We start from the raw sequence: 24,250 nt of genomic DNA, 5'->3' as shown, positions 1-24,250 counted from the left end.
AAAGAAACCTATTTTGGTTGCTATGTAAAAGTCTGCGGAGCAATATACAATTGTGGCTGCAAATTGGTAAACAATAATCTGGCATTATACGGGTTTCTTCACCGTAAACATTCCTTTACTTGTAGGGATTCCAGTGCCAGTCATATTAAGAGGCCTCTTGTATCTAAGTAAAAATATATTTTCACTGCGCTCTACCAGACTATTCGTTTACCAAAGGGACACATTTTCTCATACCGAATGCGTTCATACAAACTACGAGGTGCGACCTAAAGGTTTCCAGACTGCGCGTATAAAATCCCGTACACTTATCTCAGGTATTAAATTCATCCATTACCCTCGAAGTAGTTCCCCTGGGAGTGAACACAACGATCCCAGCGCCGCTGCCAAGCCTGGAAGCATCCCTGGAAATCTTTCTTTGTCAGCCTGTCAAGCACCATCTGCGATTCTGCCTGAATCTCTTCTATCGTCTCAAATCTCCTTCCCTTTAGCTGAATTTTCATCTTTGGGAAGAGGAAGAAGTCACACGGCGAATAAGGAGGGTGCGGGATGACGGCCATGGTGTTTGAGGCCAAAAACTGCCGAACTTTGAGGGCGGTGTGCGCTGGCGCGTTGTCATGATGCGTCGCATGTGGAGTTCTTCGTTTAGAATCAGCTGACAGGTCCCATAGCCTATATCAACAATGTCGCACAAGTCGTTGATGGTACGACGTCGATCTTCGTGAATGGCCTGCCGAATCTCCGTAACATTTTCGGGCGTTGTGCTCGAAGATGGTCGTCCAGAACGCTCGTCATCATCGACAGAGGTTCGGCCATTTTTAAAACGTGAATGCCTTACAAAAGTTTGTGCACGACCCATTGCGGACTCCCCAAATGCTTGCTTTAGCATTTCATAGGTTTCCGTAGCCGTTTTGGCGAGTCTTTGGCAAAATTTGATTTGTTCATGAAAATCCGCCATTCCGAAATCGCAGGAGGGTCGGTGTAATGCACTACCAAAACGCCCGTAACTAAGAAACAAATGCTAATTCGATGATGCCGGCTGGCACACTGATTCACTATGAATGTAGGCCGCACCCCCTAGCGGTAGAAGCTCGTACTACATCCGGTTCGCCCGCTATTGACACAGTCTTTAAACTTTCCGATCGCACCTCGTATAGCAAACACACTAAACGATGTAGGATTTGAGGTTTTCACGGCGGTGAGTCCGAAGTTGGCTGCCTTATGGGTTGTTGCGTCGTATAGTCTGGTAAAAGGTTACAGATTTTCAGAGGTCTTTACTGCCTTCATAATCGGGACGATCATTATATACTGTATTAGCCTACTACTTCCACGACCGTGTAAATTGTTGCATATTATATCTTTACCTATACGTACGTAACCGTCGGTATGGATTCAATTCGTCTAGCTCAGGATAGGGACCGGTGACGCAATATTGTGAACACAGTAATAAAACTTGGGGTTCCATAAATGGCGATGAATCTCTTAACTAGTTCAGTGAACTACTACGTTTTCAGGGATTCTGCTCCCATGAAGTTAGTTACGTTGCTTTCACCGTTGAATGAAATACTTCAGATTTCAATCTATAATCACGAAGTTAATTTACGTTGAGAAAACATATGACACAAGGCATTTCACTTTTATTTGTCAAAGAGTTCCACAGACTAACATGGCTAACACGGTTAACAAGAATACTTCGCTCCTGGAGATAAAATACACACGAGAGAGGAAATCCTACATCTGATTACAGATGCTGCTGCTTTCATATGAGAACGTCCGACTTTTCGGGCAGTAAAATCTCGTGCCTTAAACACCTCGGCGGACGTTTTAAACAGTTAAAATATGTATCTCATAAAATATAGCAGTTCATTTATCGAATTAATAATCTAATAACTGTGATAAAAGAGCTTATTTGAGTGAATAATTCAAATAAAGAGTATTGGGGTAAGTTTGGCATGATCAAAAAGAGAATATTGTCGGTAGGATGTGAAAATTTAAAGGGTGCAGAGACACAAAATGTCATAATTTGTTTGTCGATAACAGGGCTAAGAGGTCAAAAATATTTGACTGTGTTATGAAACTTTTTGTGAGTTAAAGAAGGACAAACAGGTTGTTTTACAAGAACAATGAAAATTGTTTTAGCACGGTTAAAATCGCCACTAACAATTTTGAATTGAGAGAGATGAAGATTGTATCTGATGAAGGGAGACGCCCTCTGTCCATAAGGGAACAGGATATTTTCCATATTGTATTAAAATGTTTCATGACGAGGAAGTAGAAGAAATAATTGTTTGAGTAGGAAATGACTTATTATTACGGATGACATAGTTTATAAGGGAGTTATAAATTGCGCTGATGGTGTAGAGTTAAGGAAAGTAGAAGAATATTTTATTAGTATAGGCGTAAATGAGATAATGAAATTAGTAAGATATAAGTGTGCACAAGAAAGAAAGGGTTGGTTTCTAATTATAAGAATAAAGTTTGTATTTCAAGCAAACATCACCACTAAACTCAGTTGTTTTAGACTGTGCTCCTCGAAATCTCGTTGTTATACGGACACATTTTTCTGCATACAGAAATTAACTCAATGAATGAACGGACTGATACTGTTATTTATTTTCCCCCTGCTCGCACCTTGAATCTGAAATAGTTCCAAAAAAGTTAAAAATGTAATCAATATTGTATTAAATTTTCAATTATTATTCAAATTATCTCCCGAATCATTCCCACCACCCAGTGTACAGCAGACGGGTTATAAGACACTCTGTATATGCCATGAGGGGCGATGAAGTTAAAAAAGCGGAGTTGTCTCTGAAGATGTCTAGACAACGACCGGAAATAAATCCAGACTTCTAGGATTTATTTTCCTCATACGGAAATGATGAACTCTATAGTTCTGTACCTATGTAGAATGTCATCTGTCACAGGAAAGAGAAACTGATGGCTGAAATAAGCAAACGTCATAACCCCCCCCCCCCTTTTGTCTTCGAAGCACAACTTCAATCAAAAAAGTTACGCGTTCTTGTTACTGTAGCAAAAATAATATTTTCGTCTTTCCTTTGTTTCCTTTCTCGTTGCCATATCGTTTTCCCGACGGCATTAGAAAAGTGGACGCGTTACTTTGTAGGATTTGAGGTTTGAAGGTCTGAAGATTACTGTCTTCTGGGTTGTTGGCCCGTGTAGTCTGGTAGAAGTTTACCGACGTTACAGACGTCTTTGCTGCCTCCATCATCAGGGCTACCAGACTACACGGCGTAACACAACCCAGAAGGTAACCATCTTAAAGCGTTAGTTTATTTTCGGTCTGTTTCTAAAGTTCTTAAGTTATTTGGAAATGCATGCCGCTTTAATATTTAACACTTGTTCACAATCCATTGCATGAAAATAATACCAACGCCTTAAAACAATTGATTATACTTTCCAGTACTGCCCCGGTTCGATATAAGGACTTCTTTATTCCGAACTGATGATGTCAGTAAGGACTATTACAAATACGTAAGGACGTACAAATACGTAAAATCTTACATGACGGCTCTACATTATAAAGAGCTTTAACATCATATAATGCTGTGTGTGCTTATTTGAGAACAATATATGCCTTCGTGTCACCTACACCTATGTACAGCGAGATTTAAAACGTACTTGTAATAGAAAGACGATTCATGGTACATTGTTCCCAAAGTCTGCGTTCATCGAACAGTAGTTTCTATATTCAATTACATATTCAAAGGTTCCAGTCCATCAGCTTCGTAATTCTGATTTCTCACTTCAGAGGGAGTAAACGGCTTTGCGTAAAAAAGGATTTTGAGGGGTAGAAATTGAGGTTTTTATGGCGGTGAGTCTGAAGATGACTGTTTTCAGGGTTGTCGCGAAGTGTATTTTGGTAGTTTACCGACGTTTCAGAGCTCCTTGCTGCCTCCATCTTCAGGGCGACAACCCAGAAGACAGCAATCTCAGATTTTGAGCGACTCTTTAAGAAAATTTAAACTATTATTTTCTTCGAGTTCACATGTCCATACGAATGCAATAGGGCAAAATCACAGAACCAATCTCAATAAACAGGCCTGTACCAAATTTTGTGTTAATTGTATTTGTTTTAAAGGCCATATTACGTAAGGGCACTGAGTAACTTTTAAGTTTCTTTGTAAGTATGTTAATAAACTTGATATACGATACTTCAGTTTTGCAGTTATTGACACGTTAAGTTGTATCTACCTCAGTTCATTTTAAGAGCTACTTTACTTGAGGGCTTTGCTGAACAACTGCTTATAAGCATATGTTCCTAGTCTGCTGACATATTACGGAAAGACACGTCATATGTATAGGACGTACTATAAAGCAGTATTACTAGACAAACAACTGTTGAAATAAAATTAAGGACTTCATAAAAGTCTAGTTGATAAATTTTACGTATCTCAGAGTTTTACATTTACAATTTCCGGAGTTGGATATTCCGAGTTCGATACCATAAACATAATTTATTGTAAAATAATAACATGACTTATTATATTTTCAAACTTCCGTAAAATTTTCTTGAACATATAATCTTTCAGCTACGAAATATAAAATGCTTTTAAAGTTTAATAGGAAATCTAAACGGCTTATTACAAAACATAGTGTTTTCCACGTGTGTTTAATTTTACTGATACACGACTATACACATTTAAATAAATGTCTCAATGTAACTTCAATCTCGAGACCTGTAAAATGTAATACTACATCAAATTTTAAATGAGAAAGAATTTCCCTACGGAAATCGGGTTACGAGTGAGAGTTCACTGCAGTCCAAATAAAGGCAGGTCCTAATCACAAAATCCACATAAAATAGCGATTGATTTTGCTCCAAGCCCTCCTGCGGGGTGTCCATAGTGAATTTTTCCGTAACTAGATCTTCTCCACAGCGCATGAACCGGAAGTGAATAGGTTTTCACAATCAACACGGTTGGTCAATAATTTGAAATGTTTTTGAAAGACGCGAGCGAAGTGTCTGTTTTATACATTTAATCAAATAAATCTGACGTGTTAACCAACACTGGAGGTGCATATTCAATAATTTCCAGATTAAGCTCTAAATTTTACTAAAAAAATTAGAATGCAGAATGGCGATAAGTGCAATGCAATCCATTGAATTCCGAAAATGTTTCCGTAGATCTGAACAAACAAATTAAGTAAAGGAGACTAAATTTCTAGCACAGTACAACAATATGATAATCCAAACATACTTTTTAAATGGGTAACGTTAAATGGTCCACGTGACAAGGACGAGACCGTGAAGCCTTGCACCTAGACAGGAAGAAAAGTTACACGTATTCTAAACTTTTTTACTGGGTGACAACTGCGGCCGTTTTTATCCCGAAGAAATATTTCATAGTACCCATCAGATAAGTGTATCTCAACCTCTCTAGTGCCTCAAAATCCTCTCCACCAACCAACCTTTCTGGTACAACGGACCCCCTCCCAAAATTATTACATACATTTTGATTAAATTGAACACAGTCTAACTAAAATAAAAGGTAGAAGGTGTAGTTTCATCTTTTATTTTTTGCACCAATGTGGAAGCAAGAAATGTGAGAGAAATCTTAAAATCTAAACTCGTAGACCACTTTGGCACAACTTGCGGAACGTCAGTTGACAAAAACATCATTAGTTTAAAAGTTGGGTGAGATCCGATCATGAAAGATATAATAAAGCTAAGGTATCAACCATTCAAAATCTTTTCCAACTTCGTTCTTGTAGAATTAGATAACATAAAATAGAGAGGATTCCGTCATAACAAAGTGCATAGAAAAAAATCTTCCATGTTCAGCAGATAATTAAGAAATTATATGCTTATAACTCCAAAAAGCACTAGGCTTGTTGAAAGACATCTAATTTACGACGTAAATAATATAACAGTATTTACGATATTCAGAATAGTAATTACAAAAATCAGAGAGCCCTTAAACAGAATCTGTAGAAAACTCGTGTAGGTTAACACTTCATGGTAGATTATTTATAATAAGTGGATACTTTACCTCTGTTACCTGTTGCACAAGAATATGACGTATGTTTTCAAAATTTGATAAAACAACTAAATTAAATAACAATGGTGGGAGTGTGTGGACTGGACTAATCTTGTTTAGTATAGGGTAGAGTGGTAGGCTGTTGTGAACACGACAATGAAACTTTAAGTCCCATAAAAAGAAGAGTTTCTCAAGAACGGTTGTTTCCATGGCGTTTGTTAATTAACATAGGTTTTACGTTCGTGGTTTAATGATACCAATTCAAATCAACTTGAAGTTTCTAAACAAGTATTAATTAATCTATACTCCATTGTCACAGCTGTGCCTTCTGCAGAAACAATGTTGACTAGTTTACTCTTCCTTAAAATACTGTATCAGTGTTGACACACAAAAAAAGACGTCATTAACTCGAATTAAATAATTTTTCAATGTCAGAAAGGGAAGTGAATTATATGTGCTATTATTTTGCATATTTATAAAAGGAACGATAAAACTGACTATATTAATTATCGAGGATTAGAACTGTTACAATTAACGATCTTCTTAATAACATTTTTCCTCTGACATTATACTCCAGCCACAGTTAAGAACTGAGACGTAAGAGATCATCTACAGATAAAGTAGTCTACATTAGACAAATAGTGATCAAAAAGTAGAAGTACATCAGTTACAAATAGACTTCAGACAGCGCGAGATTAAATTAAGACAGAATTGATCTACAACATTCCAACGTATTTCTTTCGAAAACATTCCTAATGTTATTCAAACATAACCTACAGCTCGATAAAGGATAAACCATTTTTACCAAACATGGCGTGTTTATGCCTTGAAACCAGGAACAGATTTCATAAATGTCAAATTCCGAAGGTGTCCTGAGTTACAGACCTGGCGAGGGTGACTTCGGAATCTAAACGCGATAGAATAACAGCGCCTATGGCCTATGATAAGTTTTCCGCCAATAGTGACTAGTGTGAAATGCAAGCACTTGTCAAATTTCGGCACAGCAACACTGAGGACACTCAGCTAGTAAACCATAAAGAAGTGAACAGCAGCTGAAATAGGCGCTACTAAGAAGTGTGGTCGAGAGGTCAACATAAAAATAAACTAAGTATATATTCGTGTCTCCTCACTAGAATACAGAGAAAAATCATTATAGATAGTTAATAATCCTACTAAGTTTTTATGGTGAAAATACTTGGAAACAAGAGGATCAAACCAAAATTACATTCAGGAGTATATAAGAGAAATTACAATTCTACGATTCCCTGCTACAATGCAGTTCAGAATCGACTGTCTCTCCGTCTATCTAAAATCTTTAAGGTTATTTTTTTATTTTTTTTATTTTTAGTGTTCCGTCTGACGACAGGTCCATATGAACAGGATCCTTCCATCCTTTTCTCGGATTGGGACCTGTTCATATACGTTCTTGGCAGATGATCCAGAAGTGGTTTGCCATTGCCTTCTTCTGTGTGAGTGTGAATGGAGTAATTGTTGGGATGCCACGGAGAAACCGGGGAAGCCCCCGGAGGAAAACTCCGTGTTGCCTAGACCACGGCCTTGCCCAACACAAGTTATAAATTCGGGCACCGCCGGGAATCGAACCCGAGACCCCAGGATTACAAGGCCAGCGTTCTAACCGCTAGGCCACCGTTTACCACAAGGTTAAAATACACAAAAATATAAATGTATATTTAAGGTTTACATGCGTCATGTTTGTGTTTTTGATTAAAATATATAATAAAATTCAGGTCAATACACAAAACTTTATTTGGATGTTAAAATTTAAATATTAAAATTTTAAATTTTAAATTTGCGCCATTCATCACTATAAGGATGTTACATTAGAGCGCTTTCATTCATTTCACAACATGTTTCGATGTAATACATCATCTTCAGGTGTTGTTTTTTAAACTATTTTATATTATAATGCATGCTTTAGAGTCAACCCGAGCAGACGTGATACACCACACAACACGACTTATGAATAATCAAAACAAACATAAGATGCGTAAAACGGGAGGATCAGCGGAACACATGTTACAATAATGAATATATTGAAAAGCATGCATTATAATATAAAATAGTTTAAAAAACAACACCTGAAGATGATGTATTACATCGAAACATGTTGTGAAATGAATGAAAGCGCTCTAATGTAACATCCTTATAGTGATGAATGGCGCAAATTTAAAATTTAAAATTTTAACATTTAAATTTTAAATTTTAACATCCAAATAAAGTTTTGTGTATTGACCTGAATTTTATTATATATTTTAATAAATGTACATATTTTTTGCATGGCTATGAAAATTTTATATAACATTAATTAAAAAACAGATTGAAGATATTTGAGAGTAGGATGCTGAAGACAATGTTTGGGAATAAGAAGAGGAGGTGAACGGCGGCTGGAGAAGTTTGTACTCTTCACCAAACAAGTCTATTGTAAGGGTGATGAAATCAAGGATGGACAAGGTACGTATCACTTACGGGAAAATTAGACAAATTACGTACGAAACTTTGGTTAAAATTCCTGAAGGGCAGAAGACACTTAGAAGGTCTATACGTGAGGGAATGACATGAAACAGTCTTCGAGTGTGGGACTGAAAACAAAGCTAAGCGACAAAGACCCTTAAACAGGTTATGTGGTAAGTGCCAACAGCGCTTTGTATGCTATAGTACAGTAATCCTGAAGGAGTTTAGGACTTAATTCGAACCTTCGGAGGCCTATGCAATTAACTCACACATTAATTCCGCAATTAACCTTTATCCCTTACGTGGAATTTAATGACTATAGAATTTTTTGTGTGACCTGGTTAATAAGTTAATTTTCTCACGACGACAAGTATGAAAATGGATGTCTTTTGTAATGTTAAAACGTGTATTCTGGTAGGTATTGACCGACGTTTCAGGGGAGCCAACTGCAGCCAATAAATAAATTTACAACAGCTAATAATATGTTTGATGATATAAAATTTAGATTAATTTAAATAAATACTAGTGTCCTGGCTTAGAGTATTTGGAGAGATTGCGTTGAAGCTGTGTAAAAAAACCCTTTAAGGTACAGAAATATATCCAAATTTGGTTAAAACTCAAACTAAACGACATTAAAATCATAATTTTGCTCCATGTAATTTTTTGCATAGCGGAATATTAATGCGTTTATGATTACATATTTCTGAATAAAGTCACTGCGAACTGCTAGGATCATTTTACAATATGATCATTGCAACTGATACCTCCCTCTTCCCTCAATCTCGTAAACTATAAGCAGCCCTCGTCCATGAATTACGAGTTTCTGCTTTCATAATTGTAGCCAATTTTTCCTTCGTTAAACAATGCTTATGCTCCAGTGAGCCCTGGGCACACATTCCGTGCCGCAAAACAAATACTCCCTCCTACTTACCATCATGCATTGGGTCGATGGTGTGGATCATGAGCTGCAGAAGGCCGTGACGAAACTTCGTACCCGAATGGGTGACTGGACCGGGAGCAGGGCGCGAGGTGACGCCGCTACCCGCCGAGCCGCCAGCCCCCGAGCCGCCCCCCACGCTGGTCTGGCTTGACGTGGCAGCATTGCTCGCGTGCTGCAAGCAAGCAAACACAGACATTCAGCTGCATTTCTAGATCACTAAAGAGAGAGAACCTTTACAAAACAATATTGTAATTACTTGAAGCAGTCTTTAAGATGATGTTAGTCGCTCAGATTATCAAAAAGTTCCCCGGCTCTTATATGTGGCCTCTCTCACAGTTGTCTTGGTTTTCCTTGGAGATCATTACCGCTTCAAACGTCTACTCGTGCTACACAACCTCATCAAGGAATCCTCCGTGACGTTATCACCCAGCCGAGCAGGTGCCTACGCAAAGTTGATAGACTCCAGCCTGTTATAATATCACTTACCTCATACGCAAAGGTCAGAGGTAAAATTCTGGAAAATGAGCTAGAATGTTTTCCTCTGTATGTTTATTTACTAACTCGTTACAACTTAGGACAACAAAATTCATACTGTCTACACCCTCAAATGCAAATTCTCAAATGTATTTAAACCTGTATTTTAATAACACAATTTAACAAACATACTACTTCATAATTAAGTCTGGTACAAACTGACATATCGAATTACAATAAGATTGAAAGAATAGGAAAAAAATAAATACTACTGTGACACATTAGACACAAATGACGAAGACGCAACCAGCAAAAGCATTACATGTTGCTAATAGTAACATCATGCATTAGGGGTCCGCAGTGGCCGCGCGGTCTGAGGCGTGGGCCTTGTGCCGCTTGGTCGCTGGGTCCGTGGGTTCGAATCCCACTCAAGCCATGGATGTTTGTCCGCGTTTTTCTGTGTTGTGCTGTCCTGTGTACAGGTAGAGGCCTTGCGACGGACCGATCCCTCGTCCAAGGAGTCCTACCGAATGTCTATAGGTCGTTCCCAGTATCATCATGCATTATAATGTAAAGTGTTCAGAACTTTTCTGCTATGTCGCCTAGCGATACATATCGCGATGGTAACGGAGGAGGGAAGAGTGTCTATGGTGTTATTACATAATCCAACAAACCATCTAGTGTGCAGCGCGTCATACTGGACAGTAATAAGGCCACGGATGATCAACTAATTATTAAGTTGGAGCAAACTATAGAATATATGGTGTATAATAATAATAATAATAATAATAACAAGTATAGACAAGTGCAGCAAATATAAACACACCCTACGACAGATTTGGAGTTCCGAGGTCTCTGGTAGAAACAAAGTCACTGCCACCAACATGCTTGCTGTTCCGATCCTGCTCTATGCTTTTGAAGCAATGAAGTGGGCAGTTAACGAGTTGAAAAACCTGGATAGGGCCACCGGAAAAATCATGACCATGCACCGAAGTCTTCACCCTAAATCTTCCGTCCAACACATATACCTCCCGCGTCATCTTGGCGGTAGAGGTCTCTTGGGTCTGGAGAATCTTCACAACAGGATAGTTCTGGGCACAGCTCATTCCATCATTAATAGCTCTGATCCCATCTTGACATTCGTATGTTCGCATGAGTCTGCGGGTGTAGGAGCGTTTATATTTCTGGCGACAAAGAGAGCAGCAAATGACCTCGGATTTGACTTTGACATCAGCTCAGTTGGACGGCGAAAACAGTTGCCCCTCTTGACAGATCAATTCAAGGGCACTGTTAAGAAGGCTGAGCAAACTTTGTTGCTCAAGCAACATGCAGATAAACCCATGCATGGGGCCTTCTTCAAAAATGTAGAAAAAATGGGCTTGTCAAAAGACCTGACGTTCGCCTTTCTACGGTCGGCTGGACTAAAGTCTGAAACCGAGTGTTTCATATTAGCGTGCCAAGATGGTGTGTGTACCGCCGAATGGTGATGGGTGTGGGGGTAGCGGATACTCTCTGCAGGGCATGTCGAATGCAACCAGAGACGCTGATGCATCTATTGTCGGCATGTAAACATTATGCCAGCTGCGCCTACATTCATCGACATAATGCTGCTTTACGTATACTCTACTTCCATCTGAGACACTTTTACGGCATATATAAGACACCCGTTTTGCCGTACGCTCCTGGGGACATTGAGTCCGTCGTTGAGAACGACAAATGTAAAATTTATTGGAACTATTCGTTCCCCACTACCAGGCAGTTAACAGCCACTAAACCTGACATCGTTCTCATCGATACCTCTGGATGCACCATGTATGTTATCGAGTTTTCGGCCCCGGCTGAAACCAACATAGTTGTGAAGGAGGCTGAAAAACGGACCAAGTATCAAGACCTTGTGTTTGAGCTAAGACAGCTGTACCCATGGTTCACTGTCAAATTAATTGTCCTTATAATTGGAGTTCTTGGAGGAGTCAAGTCGTCACTGCTGGCTAACATCAAGCTTATTCCGGCATGCTTGCGTAACGCTGAAGCATTACTCAGCCGGATGCTAAAGGCCGTGCTTCCGACTACTGCGTGCGCACGACCCCAACTCACTGTAGCCGCCCATCTCGTGGTTCGAGCCGTGACTACAGTTTCATCTGGGGTGCAAGCATCCGAGTTATGACGGCAACACGCCTAAAGTTTTTGACTGCTTGTGGACCAATTAAACAATTCATAATAATAATAATAATAATTTATTTCACCGACACTTTCACAAACTATCAAGTGTTTCGTTTAGAGTAAATATGCAGGCGATTTGACATAATCTATCGCTTGTTGTCTATTGCTAGTTACTTTGGTGTGAAAACTGCCTTGTACGGTTCTCTTAAGTTCTTCTATAATTCTTTCTTAAAAATTAATTAAGTTCTGTATCCCAAAGACTACGTGTCTAATGCGATCAGCATTTTACGACACTTTATGTCACAAAGTAAAATTGTTGGCTACTATAACACTTAATAGTATGAACGAAGACAAATACGACTGAATTCTTCTACGCGGCTGGAACTAAAGACTAATCCTTCCTGTGAATCTTTGAGGTTCAGAGGTTTGCGCAGAAGTGACCTCCTTTGTCATATTATCATCAATGTAATAACATAGACATACATTAATATGTTGTCAGCACACAATCTAAAGAACGGACCCCTTCTTTAAGTAACATTCAGTAGTGGAAGGACTGAAATTAATTAATTAAATGTGCAATAAGAACTCGGCCTTGTAATGCGTGTGATTCAGACGAGAACGTTATTACAAGGAGTCAGGCACACACCCGTAACAATTAGGCACTAATTGGATTGGAGGTTCTGAGTCTGAGCTGTGAAGTAGAATAGGACGTACAAGTCTATGTAGTGCAGTCTCAGTAGATACTTGCTGGTATTGTCAGTAACACACGGCTTCGTATACACTGAATAATACGCTTGAGAATAGATCTCGCTTATTAACATGTAACTGTAATGGAATCACTGTCCGCTCAAACAGAAGTGTGGATGTTGAATACTAGGTTATTTGGTGTCTGTGCTTAATAATATTAAAACATAATCATACTCTTATGCAGATAAGGATTTGGAAAGACTTTTAATTAACATTCTCCTGGTGAAGAGGGAAACAAAACAAATATTTCAGGGCAGAAGACAATTGATTTAAAATGGGATCCTCTCCGGAAAACGTACGCTCCGGAAATATTATCCCTACACCAAACTGATCGGATTTAAGAGAGATTCGAAATTTTCAGGTTCAAGGATTCGAATTTCAGACAGGTTTCTAAATTATTATAAGACTTCATTACAGTCGTATTACATTTGTTGTCTAAAATATAAAATATTTCCAGTCTTATCCTGTAACATTTGTCAGTTTTGAAAGGCGAAAAACATAACCATAAAAAAGCCCAACTTACCAAAGTACGCCCGTGACATAATAAGTGAACCGTGGCGAAACTGGTAAAATGGATGTTCTTTGAAAATCGGTACACTGTGAAAAACAACAACTTTTTTTACCACAAATAACACTGCGCAACAAACACGGATTCCTGTTAACATTCCCATCGACACACGAATGTTATTACGGCACATACATAATACGTGAAATAATTATAATAAGACTTGAAGCCCGTCCAATACAGATCAATACAACGCAGTGTGTGATTGAGAGGCTGTTGGCTCGGGCTGTCATCTCTCAAACTATGAGAGAGGAAGATTAATAGCTATGAGTGCCCGTGTAATATTAACAGCGAGGCAGGACTAAAATTTGTTCAACAGGACACGACACTGCGACCAGATGATGCAGCAGGATCCAGAAACAAAGGTACAATGACAGCGTTGTTGATCCGGGGTTAAATCTCGGTCAATATTACCTTAGGAAAAATTTCAGTGTTATCGAAACATCATAGTCAATAACTCAGCTGGTAGTTGGTTAGCTGATGACGAAATTCATTGTTTCTTGAAACTGATAATAACCACCGTGTTAACAACAGTGCTCCATTGGTTTTTACAACATAATTTTTAGATCTATTTTAATATTATTACAACGTAGGCGGGATACAACGGCTTTGTATCACCTTTGAATAAAGCAGTTTCCACATTTCAAGCTTCATTTAAAATATTTTTAATGTTATACTATTAAGTTTTACTAAACTTGAGTATTGAATCTGATACAAGACTTGAAAATTAGACCGACTGTAAACTTACTCGCTTGTTTATATGTAATTAATTTAACGGCACTGTCGGTAACTAAGAATATGTAGCGTCGAATTACAGAATGATTCACGAAAAAATAAGTGTAAAGGATACGGAAGGAAGCGGCAGTGGCCTAACTAAAAGTATCATTCCAGCAACTGCTTGGAGGGGCTGAGGAAAATCATAGAAACTACGTCAGGATGGCCGGCCTCTACGTCGACATATCAACCAAAGACCTCCAGAACACAAAGCAAGAGTGGCATTGTCCATTATCTGAGGTGTAGGTCTACTTAAGTGTTTACAATATTTCGGGCGTTTGATTCAAAACAATGCCAGTAATATAAAATTAAATCGAAATGCGTCGAGTAATTTTGAAAGTGACACATTCTAACAGACAGGAAGACGGACGAGCAATCGAAATACAGTGGAAACTTGATATACCACGGCTATGAACATGTCCCTCAATAAAATAAAATAGATAAATGATAATTTCACATGTAACGCGGGTAGTTTATAAAGCGAGTACTGAAGCTGTCTCCCGAAACACGCGTTATATCGAGGTTCCACTGTACTTTCAACAAAATTACAGTAAAACTGAACTTAAACAATAATGCGTATCCGTATGCGAATGGTTATATGGCATAAAACGGAAATGTTCATTGAACAGAACCGATACTTTAGTTTCGTTCATCGAAACACAACACTTTTATAATACGCAAATATAATTTTCATTGTCTTCGGAATATGTGTTTCCGCGCAATTGCGCCGTCATTAGAGACTGTTCTGACTCTTGTCGGTGTGTTAATTACCTTTCAGTCAGCTGACTTACCGCATTACTAGAGTAGATTTTGTTTAAGTGCCCTTAGGGTGATGAAGAGGCGCACAGAGATACACATAATGACTGTGATGTGTATAATTTGGTGTGTTTCATCCTGCTTAAGCAGTGGTTCCCAAAGGCAAACTGTATTGACGCATTACCACAAGTGCTAGTTAATATTATATTACGCATATAAACACAACAACGCACGAGATGACGGAGGCAGTATAACCTCTGAAACGTTGGTAAACATCGACCAGACTACACAGCGCAACAACCCAGAAGACGGAAATCTTCATACTCATCGCCCTGATGGCGGAGGCAGTATGACCTCCGAAACGTTGGTAAACATCGACCAGACTACACAGCGCAACAACCCAGAAGACAGAAATCTTCATCGCCCTGATGACAGAGGCAGTATGGCCTCTGAAAAGTTGGTTAACATCGATCAGAAAACACGGCGCAACAACCCAGAAGACAGAAATCTTCTTATTTTTAATCGCCCTGATAACGGAGGCAGTATGACCTCTGAAACGTTGGTTAACATCTACCAGACTACACAGCGCAACAACCCAGAAGACGGAAATCTTCATACTAAGAATCGCCCTGATGACGGAGGCAGTATGACCTCTGAAACGTTGGTTAACATCGATCAGAAAACACGGCGCAACAACCCTGAAGACAGAAATCTTCTTATTTTTAATCGCCCTGATGACGGAGGCAGTATGATCTCTGAAACGTTGGTTAACATCTACCAGACTACACAGCGCAACAACCCAGAAGACGGAAATCTTCATTCTCACTGCTGTGAAAACCTAAAATCTTACAGGTGATAATATATTTCAGACCTTGACGTCAGAATTGTGAGGTTCAGAACAAATAGGAGGAGGAAGAAGGCGAAGAAAGTAGAAGAGGTGGAAGAGAAGGAAATAAAAAACAGAAAATTAAGGAGAAGAAAAATAAGAAGCAACAGAAAATAAATAACAGTGTAGTATTTTTCCTCAGTGTCGTACCAGAAACTACAATGTTTTGGAAACCATGCTTTCAGAGTCCTATTTCTTTCTGATGGCTCAAGTCTGAAAAGTTAGAGAAAAAACAAAACTCCGAGTCTGAAACTCGTGACAGCCTGGCAAGAAGTTTCCAAAGTCGTAACTTACTTTCACTCTATAATATAAGTAGGGAAACTGGCTAAGCACGGGGGTTTGGAAAAGTGGAATGCTAACATCCATATTCTCTATTACCGTAGCAGGTAGCAAAGAAGCTCAAACATGAAGTTGGTTCGTGGGCGAAATGAGTTGGAATGGAGTCACAGCAGTAAATGTTGGTTCACTCACAACTTGATCAGAAAACTGTCTTATTATTTTTTTCCCTTTAAACTTTGGCTTGATAGAAAAGGTACATTCACATAAACCATCTCCTCAAGAGGTCTTTGAATCATTCGGCTGTAAATTGCGTACGAGAAGGCTGGAATGTAATAATACTAACGAGCAGACAGTGAACGGAAAAAATACTAGAATTTTAAACATTAATTACTTTTTAACTAGCAGTACTTGACATACAACAGCGAAACCGACCGCATGTTTTCCCCACCCCTCAAAGTTCTGTTCCCCCGACCAGCACCGTCACTCCAGATGACAGAGAAACAAAAAAAGACTTCGCAGAGCTAATGTGCAAAGGGTTGGGAATTGACAAGAGACTCTTCGACAAAATCATGTTTAGTGACGAAGCAGTTTTTCGAATTTCGTCTGGAGCTCAAAGTGCACAATAAACATTTGCAGTATGAAAGAGTCTAAAGTAAAACGTGTGATGTGCTCTTATGAAGGCTAAAGTGACTGATTACTACATTTTTAATCAACACTAACCACTGAAGATGATCGTAACCTTACTTTAAAATTGGACGGTTCACACACACAGTTTGGCTGTTCTGTTCGTGGATACTCGAATAGAAAAAAATGAGTAAGAAGGTTGGAACCATTTAACGGAAACAATAGTATCAAACAGTGAAAATGAATGTCCTAGAACTTACAATAATTATTTAAAATATCATAATTCTGTCGCAAGTTGGAATAAAAGGGTTTATAACAGAAGCACAGAAGAAGTATGGAGTTGAAGTAATTGAGACTGGCAGAGATCTAAAGGTAGATTATTCTTCGGCTGTCCTAAGAACAGCACGGCTCTTTACAACTGCATAACCTCAAAGAGTACGAGATGATGATGATAACCAGTGAGCTGAAGACGATTTGGAAGTAGTCAATCGTGTCCCGTTTGAAAATACTATCCTTGCATAAAGAAAAACACAAAAATCTAAGGGAGATTTCAAGAGTGTACATTCTGAATTAAAGTCTGGAGCTTTACCACAATTCCATTCTTCTCGTTAACCAATCTTACGGTTAGTATATTGAGTTGTAAATCTGATGACGCACCTTCCAAAAATACGTCGCATGCTCTCAGTGATCATAAAGTTTCCAAGAAACCATGACGACTTCTTAAGGAGAAAAAAAATATCTAGACTGATTTAGGACAAGCCGTTATTCTGTTTTAAAACTAACAGGCCAGCACTTCAAAACCAGGCAGATAACTTCAGTGGCACTGCATTTAAAAATATTTAACGCGGTATGTGCGTATCCCGGCTAAGATGATTAAAATTTAATGGTGAATAATATAGGGTCAGACAGAGAAGATGACGTTTTTATGTTGAGTAGTACAACAATGCAATGGGTTAATATGTTTACAGGTTCATGGGAGTTTGTTTTGGAACACACATAAGACAGCGTGGTTCCATCAAGATGGCGTAACATCACATACTGCACGAATAATTACGGAGAAGTTGCGGAAAATGTTTTCGCATCGCCTGATATCAGCGATCCGTGATTTAAACTGGCCGCCAAGATCTCATGATTTCGTAACCCTGACTGTCTTTTGTAGGGTTACCTGAAGAGTAGCGCATTCGATACACGGCCCGCCATTTTGTTGTAGTCAAGTTCAATATCAGAAGAGTTTCATTATGTACAAATCTTCATGGATATATTGATAGATTAATTGCCGCCAGAATTTTATAATTTTAGTTTAAATACGTGAAGGCAAAAGTACATTTGGAGACCTAGTAGTAGAAGGGAGGGTCATATTAAACAGAACATGAGGATAGAGTTGAATTCATCTGACTCATGAAAGTGTCCAATAGCAATTAATCTTGGTGTTCCATAAAATATAGAGAATTATTGAATAGCTCGGCAACTATCAGTTCGTCAAAGAAATTCTGTTCCATAGAATTTAATATAATTTTCGATTACAATTTTAATCTGTTGGTTGTTGTAGATTTCTTCACGATTTTATTTTCTACTTCAAGTAGAGAGCAATCATCCCTTAAAATGTGACTACGACGGGCAGCATCAGTAAATGAAATGACGCTGTAAACTGAATGCCTAACTGAAGTCCCGAATATCTGGAATTTTTGTCACAAATGTTGACCAGAAGTTTGAGTTTATGACTCTCACGAGAAACTAGACGCGAACTCACCGAGCTATTGAAGGTCTCGTCTATAATATCTACCTTAACTTCCTACACTGAATTCTTTCTGGGAAATGCAGGAAATGTATGAAGACGACATAATGGTTTCGTGATTCGCAATATTAAGATTTGCTTGGTCGTGGCTTTGCCTGACCTGATAGCCCTCAATTTGTCGAAACGGGTCCGTTTAAACATAAAACCTTGGAAATAACTAAACTAGGAAGATCGCGTGTAAGGTGCATGGTACTGAGTCATGAATACGATTATTGAGGCCATCTTAGTAACTGGATGTTTGAAATAGTCTCATAGCAACCTGTTACAGCAGGCAGACATGACCTCCTGTGCTGTTTTACTTGGAATCATGCCAGCATATTTTATCTTGACTATAAAACGTTCAAAATACTTTTGAACTATCCTATACATCTGGTTTGATATGACAACTGTGCTGTTTGCCATTTAGAATCGGGGTAAAACTATTCAGGATGGATAAGAGACAGAAGATCCGATAGATAAATGCCACATTTGTTGCTGTCATGCTTTTATCAGGACGGGATTTTTATTTTTTATTTTACGTTTCAGAAGAGGTAGAAGCTTCAGTTCACAAGCCATAGTATACTCTTGCAAAGTAACCAGAAATAGGGGAAAAATTCGTATCGACGTTTCAGTTCTCATTTAATGCATTCGGTAACATTAAAACAGTAATCGTTCTTTTTTTTTTGTAAATCTCACACTAATTTCCAAGAAAATAGTATTTATGATTGTAACCTCGTCCGCATTCCTTTTACTATATTCAAATGATTCGCGACTACTACTTGTTACGTATTATTCTGTCTACGATATGAAACACAAAGGTCAGCATATATATAGTGAATATTCAATGCCATCGAATGTTTTCTTATGCATTCCCTCACAACTTAACATCTGGTCTTCTTTCAGTCACTTCGAATGAAAACACAGCGTTACAGCTATGATTGTACGTAGCGTTTGTAAAAATAAAGCAAAGGATTACAACCACACACAGAAATGAGAGTGTAAAATAAGGCACAAAATGAAGAAAGGAAGAAAGAAAAAAGTTATGAAACAAGAATGATTGACTTAAAATTATTCATTGTCAGGATTTTGTCCATCTCCTGTTCTTTAAAACCCACGACGTTTCTGAGGCTGGTTCTGTCTCCGTCTTCAGGCGAGGTGTACCTTCTCTGTTGGGCCCCTTAGATAGAGCTAGTCTCTGTCACTCACCTAAAGACGGAGACAGAACTAGCCTCCGAAACGTCGTAGGTTTTAAAGAACAGGAGATGGAAAAAATCCTGATAATGAATAATTTTAAGTGTAAATTACCGTCGTCAAAACCCTTTAGAATTTAATAAAGATTGATGTTCTCAAACAAGAGTGAAATCTACTATTGTGCGGGACTGTATAACATATAGAATTCGAAGGTACTGATCATTAATCCTCTGTGTGTTTGTTTGTGAATTGATTAGTCCACCAATTCCTTTGTATGGTTGTAAAACGTTGTTTCCTCATTTGGCAGTTAAGAGATAAACTACAAACGATACAAAACGAAGACCTCAGAAAAAATATGTAAAGTAGGAGGAACAAAGTAAATTGGGAAGCTTAGAATATTGCACAAAGAGGAATTTCATTATTTTTACTGCCAGGAAAGTTAAATCAATTATATCAGGATGGGATGAACATGTAACTCGGACGGGATGAAAACATCGTTCTCTATGTCATTCAGGGTTGCCTATAAGAAAGGAATCATTTTGAAGAGAGAATAAGAAGATAAGAGGATAAAATTAAGTCGAATCTTAGAAAAAAAGTCGGGTTCGAAGGCGAGAGTGGACGACACAAAGAATCTTTTTGTTGAGGTGGTACTGAAATTTCCCTTGTTGACAGATCTTTGGTTGATGAATTGGTTAGCGTTAAATTATGGTCCCCTCCACAAATAATTTTTGTGATCATAATAAGTGTATCAAATCTTCTGTACGTGATATATAATAATAAATATCGAGACTGAATTAATATAGAAAATAAATTCACTAAGGCGGGACTTTGTTGCAAAAAACTTATCAGATATGTTACAAACAGGTTCACTGTGTTTGGAGCTTATTTAATTTCTTCAGTTGTTTGAGATCAGTAGAAGGGTTTGGTCACGTGTCGATTTAACGATGTCAACAGTAGGTAACAAAGTGTGTACGACACATTTCGCGATAAAATCAAAAAGACGGTGGCAGTAACACCAATTGTATGCGTATCATTGGAAGATGCAAAAATGAACCGAACCCAGAAGTTTTGGGTGTTTCCGTAGTTCTAAATAGTCAAAAATGTCCGTTGAAAGCGAAGCAAAGTCCTAGACGTCCCTTAACAGCAGGTAACTGGTAAAATGTCTATAGGTATGATGGTAAGAATTTCTTATGGGTTATCATTTCAGCCGAATTTTTCAGAAATAATGTTGGGCCTCAATCATATCATTCATATACTTCTCACACAAAAGCAGAAGAGAAACCACTTGTCTGTAGCTCCAGACTATTATAAAAATGTATATACAATATGTTAAGACCTTCTTGAACGTGTACCATCACAGGCGATGAAACATAAATTTGAGGTTATGCCCCCTCCCCGAAACTGAGCAGCAATCCTCCAACGGCACTCCCCTTCTTCGTCAGGACCAAGAAAGTAGCTGCGAAATCAGAAAAATGCTGGATGCTTTCGTCAATTACTAGGGCGCTTCGCCCAAAAGTATGTACCACAAGTTCAGACGATCAATCAACATTTATATTTACTTGTGTTGTGGCGTTTGCAATACAATGAATTGTAAACGGTCTCAAGATTGGGAATCCGTGGAGTGGCAAGTTCACCAATACTGTGTACCTCCGCACACAAACAGACCAGTGCAGAAATTTTAGATAATAGAGCGGTATTCCGCAACAGAAACATACTCTGTTTGTCATGACCTGTAACTGTTTCATGTTCCTAGAATTGCAACTACTTTGAAAATAAAAATACAGATGACGTAAAAATAACCACAATGCAACGCGGAAGCTGCTGACATTTGCACTGTTTTGCAAGGTACGAAAATGGAGTGCGTGTATACATCACGAGATGATACGAAATGTATGCGTGCCAAAGGGGCACATTTTGAATAGGACTAACCTCCATTCTTGTAAGTACAGTCTCTTATTTTATTATGTCCACTTTTGATTAGTTTAGGCCTCAGAATTTCGGAGAAAAATTGCCGGGGGACTATTTTATACCAGATATTTCTGGGCTACAAAATAATAGAGTTGCTACCGTTAAAACTTAAATGTCGACTCTTTCCACATCGCATGAACGGCACACTTGTACAGTCAAGTTTGATGGACATTGGCCATTATAACAGAAGTAGATACATTTTTCGATCTAATAAACATTTTTTTAACTGGAGTATGATTAGTTATGTAACAACAGACAAATATTTGTAATAAATTAATATCGAGGCCAATGGTTTAGCTATATAAAATATTCAAAAAATTTGGAAAAAAATTCATACAAAACTTCCCGTTCTTGTAAATAATTAATTTCGATTTAACTACGCTTTCTCCGTTTTCAAAGAACTGCATTCTCAGTCAAAATTTATGAAAGTTCATATTAGTTTAAGAGACTCGAAACGTAACAAAAGAAGTCTCCTTTTAAATAATAACTACGAAAACGTTTTCTCCAAGAGACACAGTCGTATAACTTACGAGGGCTGATAAAAAATATCTGGGAGATAATGTATTGTAGGAAAACTAAAGGATCTACAAGTTACTCGAAGTTATCTCCTTCAAAGTACGATCCCCCAGATTGTATTCAGTGATTCCAGCGATTGTTTCAGATTTAAACGTATGTCTGGCAGGCAGCCTTGTTTGGGAATGTCATACAGGTGCCATTTCGTATTTAGTTGAATCTTCGTGACGTCTTGAAATCGTTTGTCTGCAGGGTGCTCTTCAGCCTGGGGAAGAGGGGCCGAATCTGGTAAGACGAGCGAGGAACCATGGGGATGCTGTGCTCGGCGAAGAATTCTCTGACACTCGGAGCCGCGTGACATGGCACATTGTCGTGGTGCAGAAGCCATGTATCGGAAGACAATTTGTGAGGCCGTTTCCGACACACTGCTTCTTGAATGCGCTGAAGAATGTTTTTATAGACAGTTTGATTCATGGCCTGGTCTTTGGGAAGAAACTCGTTATGCACCAGACCCTCCCCGTCAAAGAAAGCGATCAGCATTGTCTTGACGTTTGACCGAACTTGCCTCTCATTCTTCAACCGAGGTGACGACGACGTATACCATTGTGACAACATTTGTTTTGTCTCGGGGTTGTAGCCATAAATCCATGATTCATCTCCTGCGGCCGTCTTTCCAACTTTCTGGCAGAACTTGATGTAAACATGTTGTTCAATTCAACACATCCATTTCACAATACAACGGATAGAGAAAACATAATTGAACTATAGATCAACTCACTCACGACGTAGTAAAGCTGACATCCACTCGTCTGGTATGTGGCAAGTATCCAGCATGTTTCTCACTTTGATATTATTAGTAGTTTCTCTATAAAAAAATGTTTTCCCAGACATTCTTGATGAGCCCTCGTACTTACATCTCTGCCTAACTGTTTAACATTCGTCTTGAAGTATTTTAAAAGTGTCATATGAATACTGAACATCAGTAGGTGAAGAGTGTAATAAGTTATGGGTTAATATTGTAAAAGATTGTTGGATTAGCTCAGTTCAGACTTCGAAACTGAGCTATATGCCGTGTTATGATTGTACAAAATGTTAACTCTTTTTAGGCTACTGCTCTTTTCATTATCAAAAAAAGAAATACGATCCTAGACTTAATAAAAGAAAGGTGCCTTCCGAAACGTCTTTATTTTATTCAACAGTGAATCGGCTTTGTGTCGGACGAAGTTTCAGGGAATTGTATCACTTTGAAGAACTGTTGTCAAACTTGTATAAAATAAAAAACTTCAAACAACTCACAACTTTCCGGATGCCTCCGATATGAGATGGAGACTGGGCGCTTTACTTTGGTAAAAAGTCATATTGAAAGCCGCTAAGCCATTCTAAACAAATATTTCGTCTCCCTTACAGAAAATTACAGCACGCGTAGGAATTTCGATTATTCACAAGTCTTGCCCGCCTATTCTGTCCCCTCCCCTTTTCGATATTTGTATTACCTTGCGCTTGTCAAGCTCTTTGCTGTTTGTGCCCATATTAAACTCAATAATCAGAAGCTTCTTTCTGCGTGTTTCGTCGGTACTTGAAAAGCACCCGGGATGTTAGCTGAGTGGCCTTTTACCTTTGTAACAAGTTCCCGGGCGAATAACCGCTACGTGGTAGAACATATAGATAGTAAGAAGCAAATGCTCAGGTTACAGTGTGGGCGGTGAGCAGCAGGTCTGGGCACGAGTTACGTGTTTCTCTAACGTAGGTGAGAAACGATTCGCGAGTAGGTTAGTTGTTGCTCGAACTGAGATAAGCAACGAGTAGTTAGTACTACACAGAGGGCGAGTAGCGGAGAGAAATGGTTAGAGCACACGATTACATATTCCTTTCACAGAAGAAACGTTCAAATGTCCCTGTGTCTGCTTACAATTCCAACCAGAGTGACGCATACAAACTCGCGGCAGCAAGTGTATGTTGTGACTCTTGGTGGGCCCAAGACGGGTCAGGACATGGTCTCTCTCTACCATATTTGTATTACAAGTTCTGTTTAGATGGTCGTTATGATTTACGAGTTAAAAGGATTCAAGAAAAGACGGTGAAATGGGCTACAAAAATCGATTAGGATACAAATTTGGAAACATAATCCCAG

The 24,250-nt window shown here is 38.6% G+C and overlaps 1 protein-coding gene across 3 annotated transcripts in view; it reads right to left on the bottom strand.

Annotated features, from left to right (window-relative positions):
- The window catches only part of Nckx30C (solute carrier family 24 member Nckx30C), a 211,015-nt gene that overhangs the window by 106,423 nt on the left and 80,342 nt on the right, over nt 1–24,250 (bottom strand). For all 3 annotated transcript variants that reach the window (XM_087343600.1, XM_022060173.2, XM_087343601.1), the window contains one exon: nt 9,400–9,580. In XM_087343600.1, the coding sequence (XP_087199726.1) occupies nt 9,400–9,580 (181 nt within the window). The remainder of the gene's footprint in view (nt 1–9,399; nt 9,581–24,250) is intronic.

The sequence above is a fragment of the Zootermopsis nevadensis genome, unplaced genomic scaffold, assembly GCF_977971745.1.
Source record: "Zootermopsis nevadensis isolate Lab colony 2312 unplaced genomic scaffold, Znev_1.0 Znev_ptg000006l, whole genome shotgun sequence".
Lineage (NCBI taxonomy): Eukaryota > Metazoa > Arthropoda > Insecta > Blattodea > Termopsidae > Zootermopsis > Zootermopsis nevadensis.
This window is presented reverse-complemented; position numbering and strand designations above follow the sequence as displayed.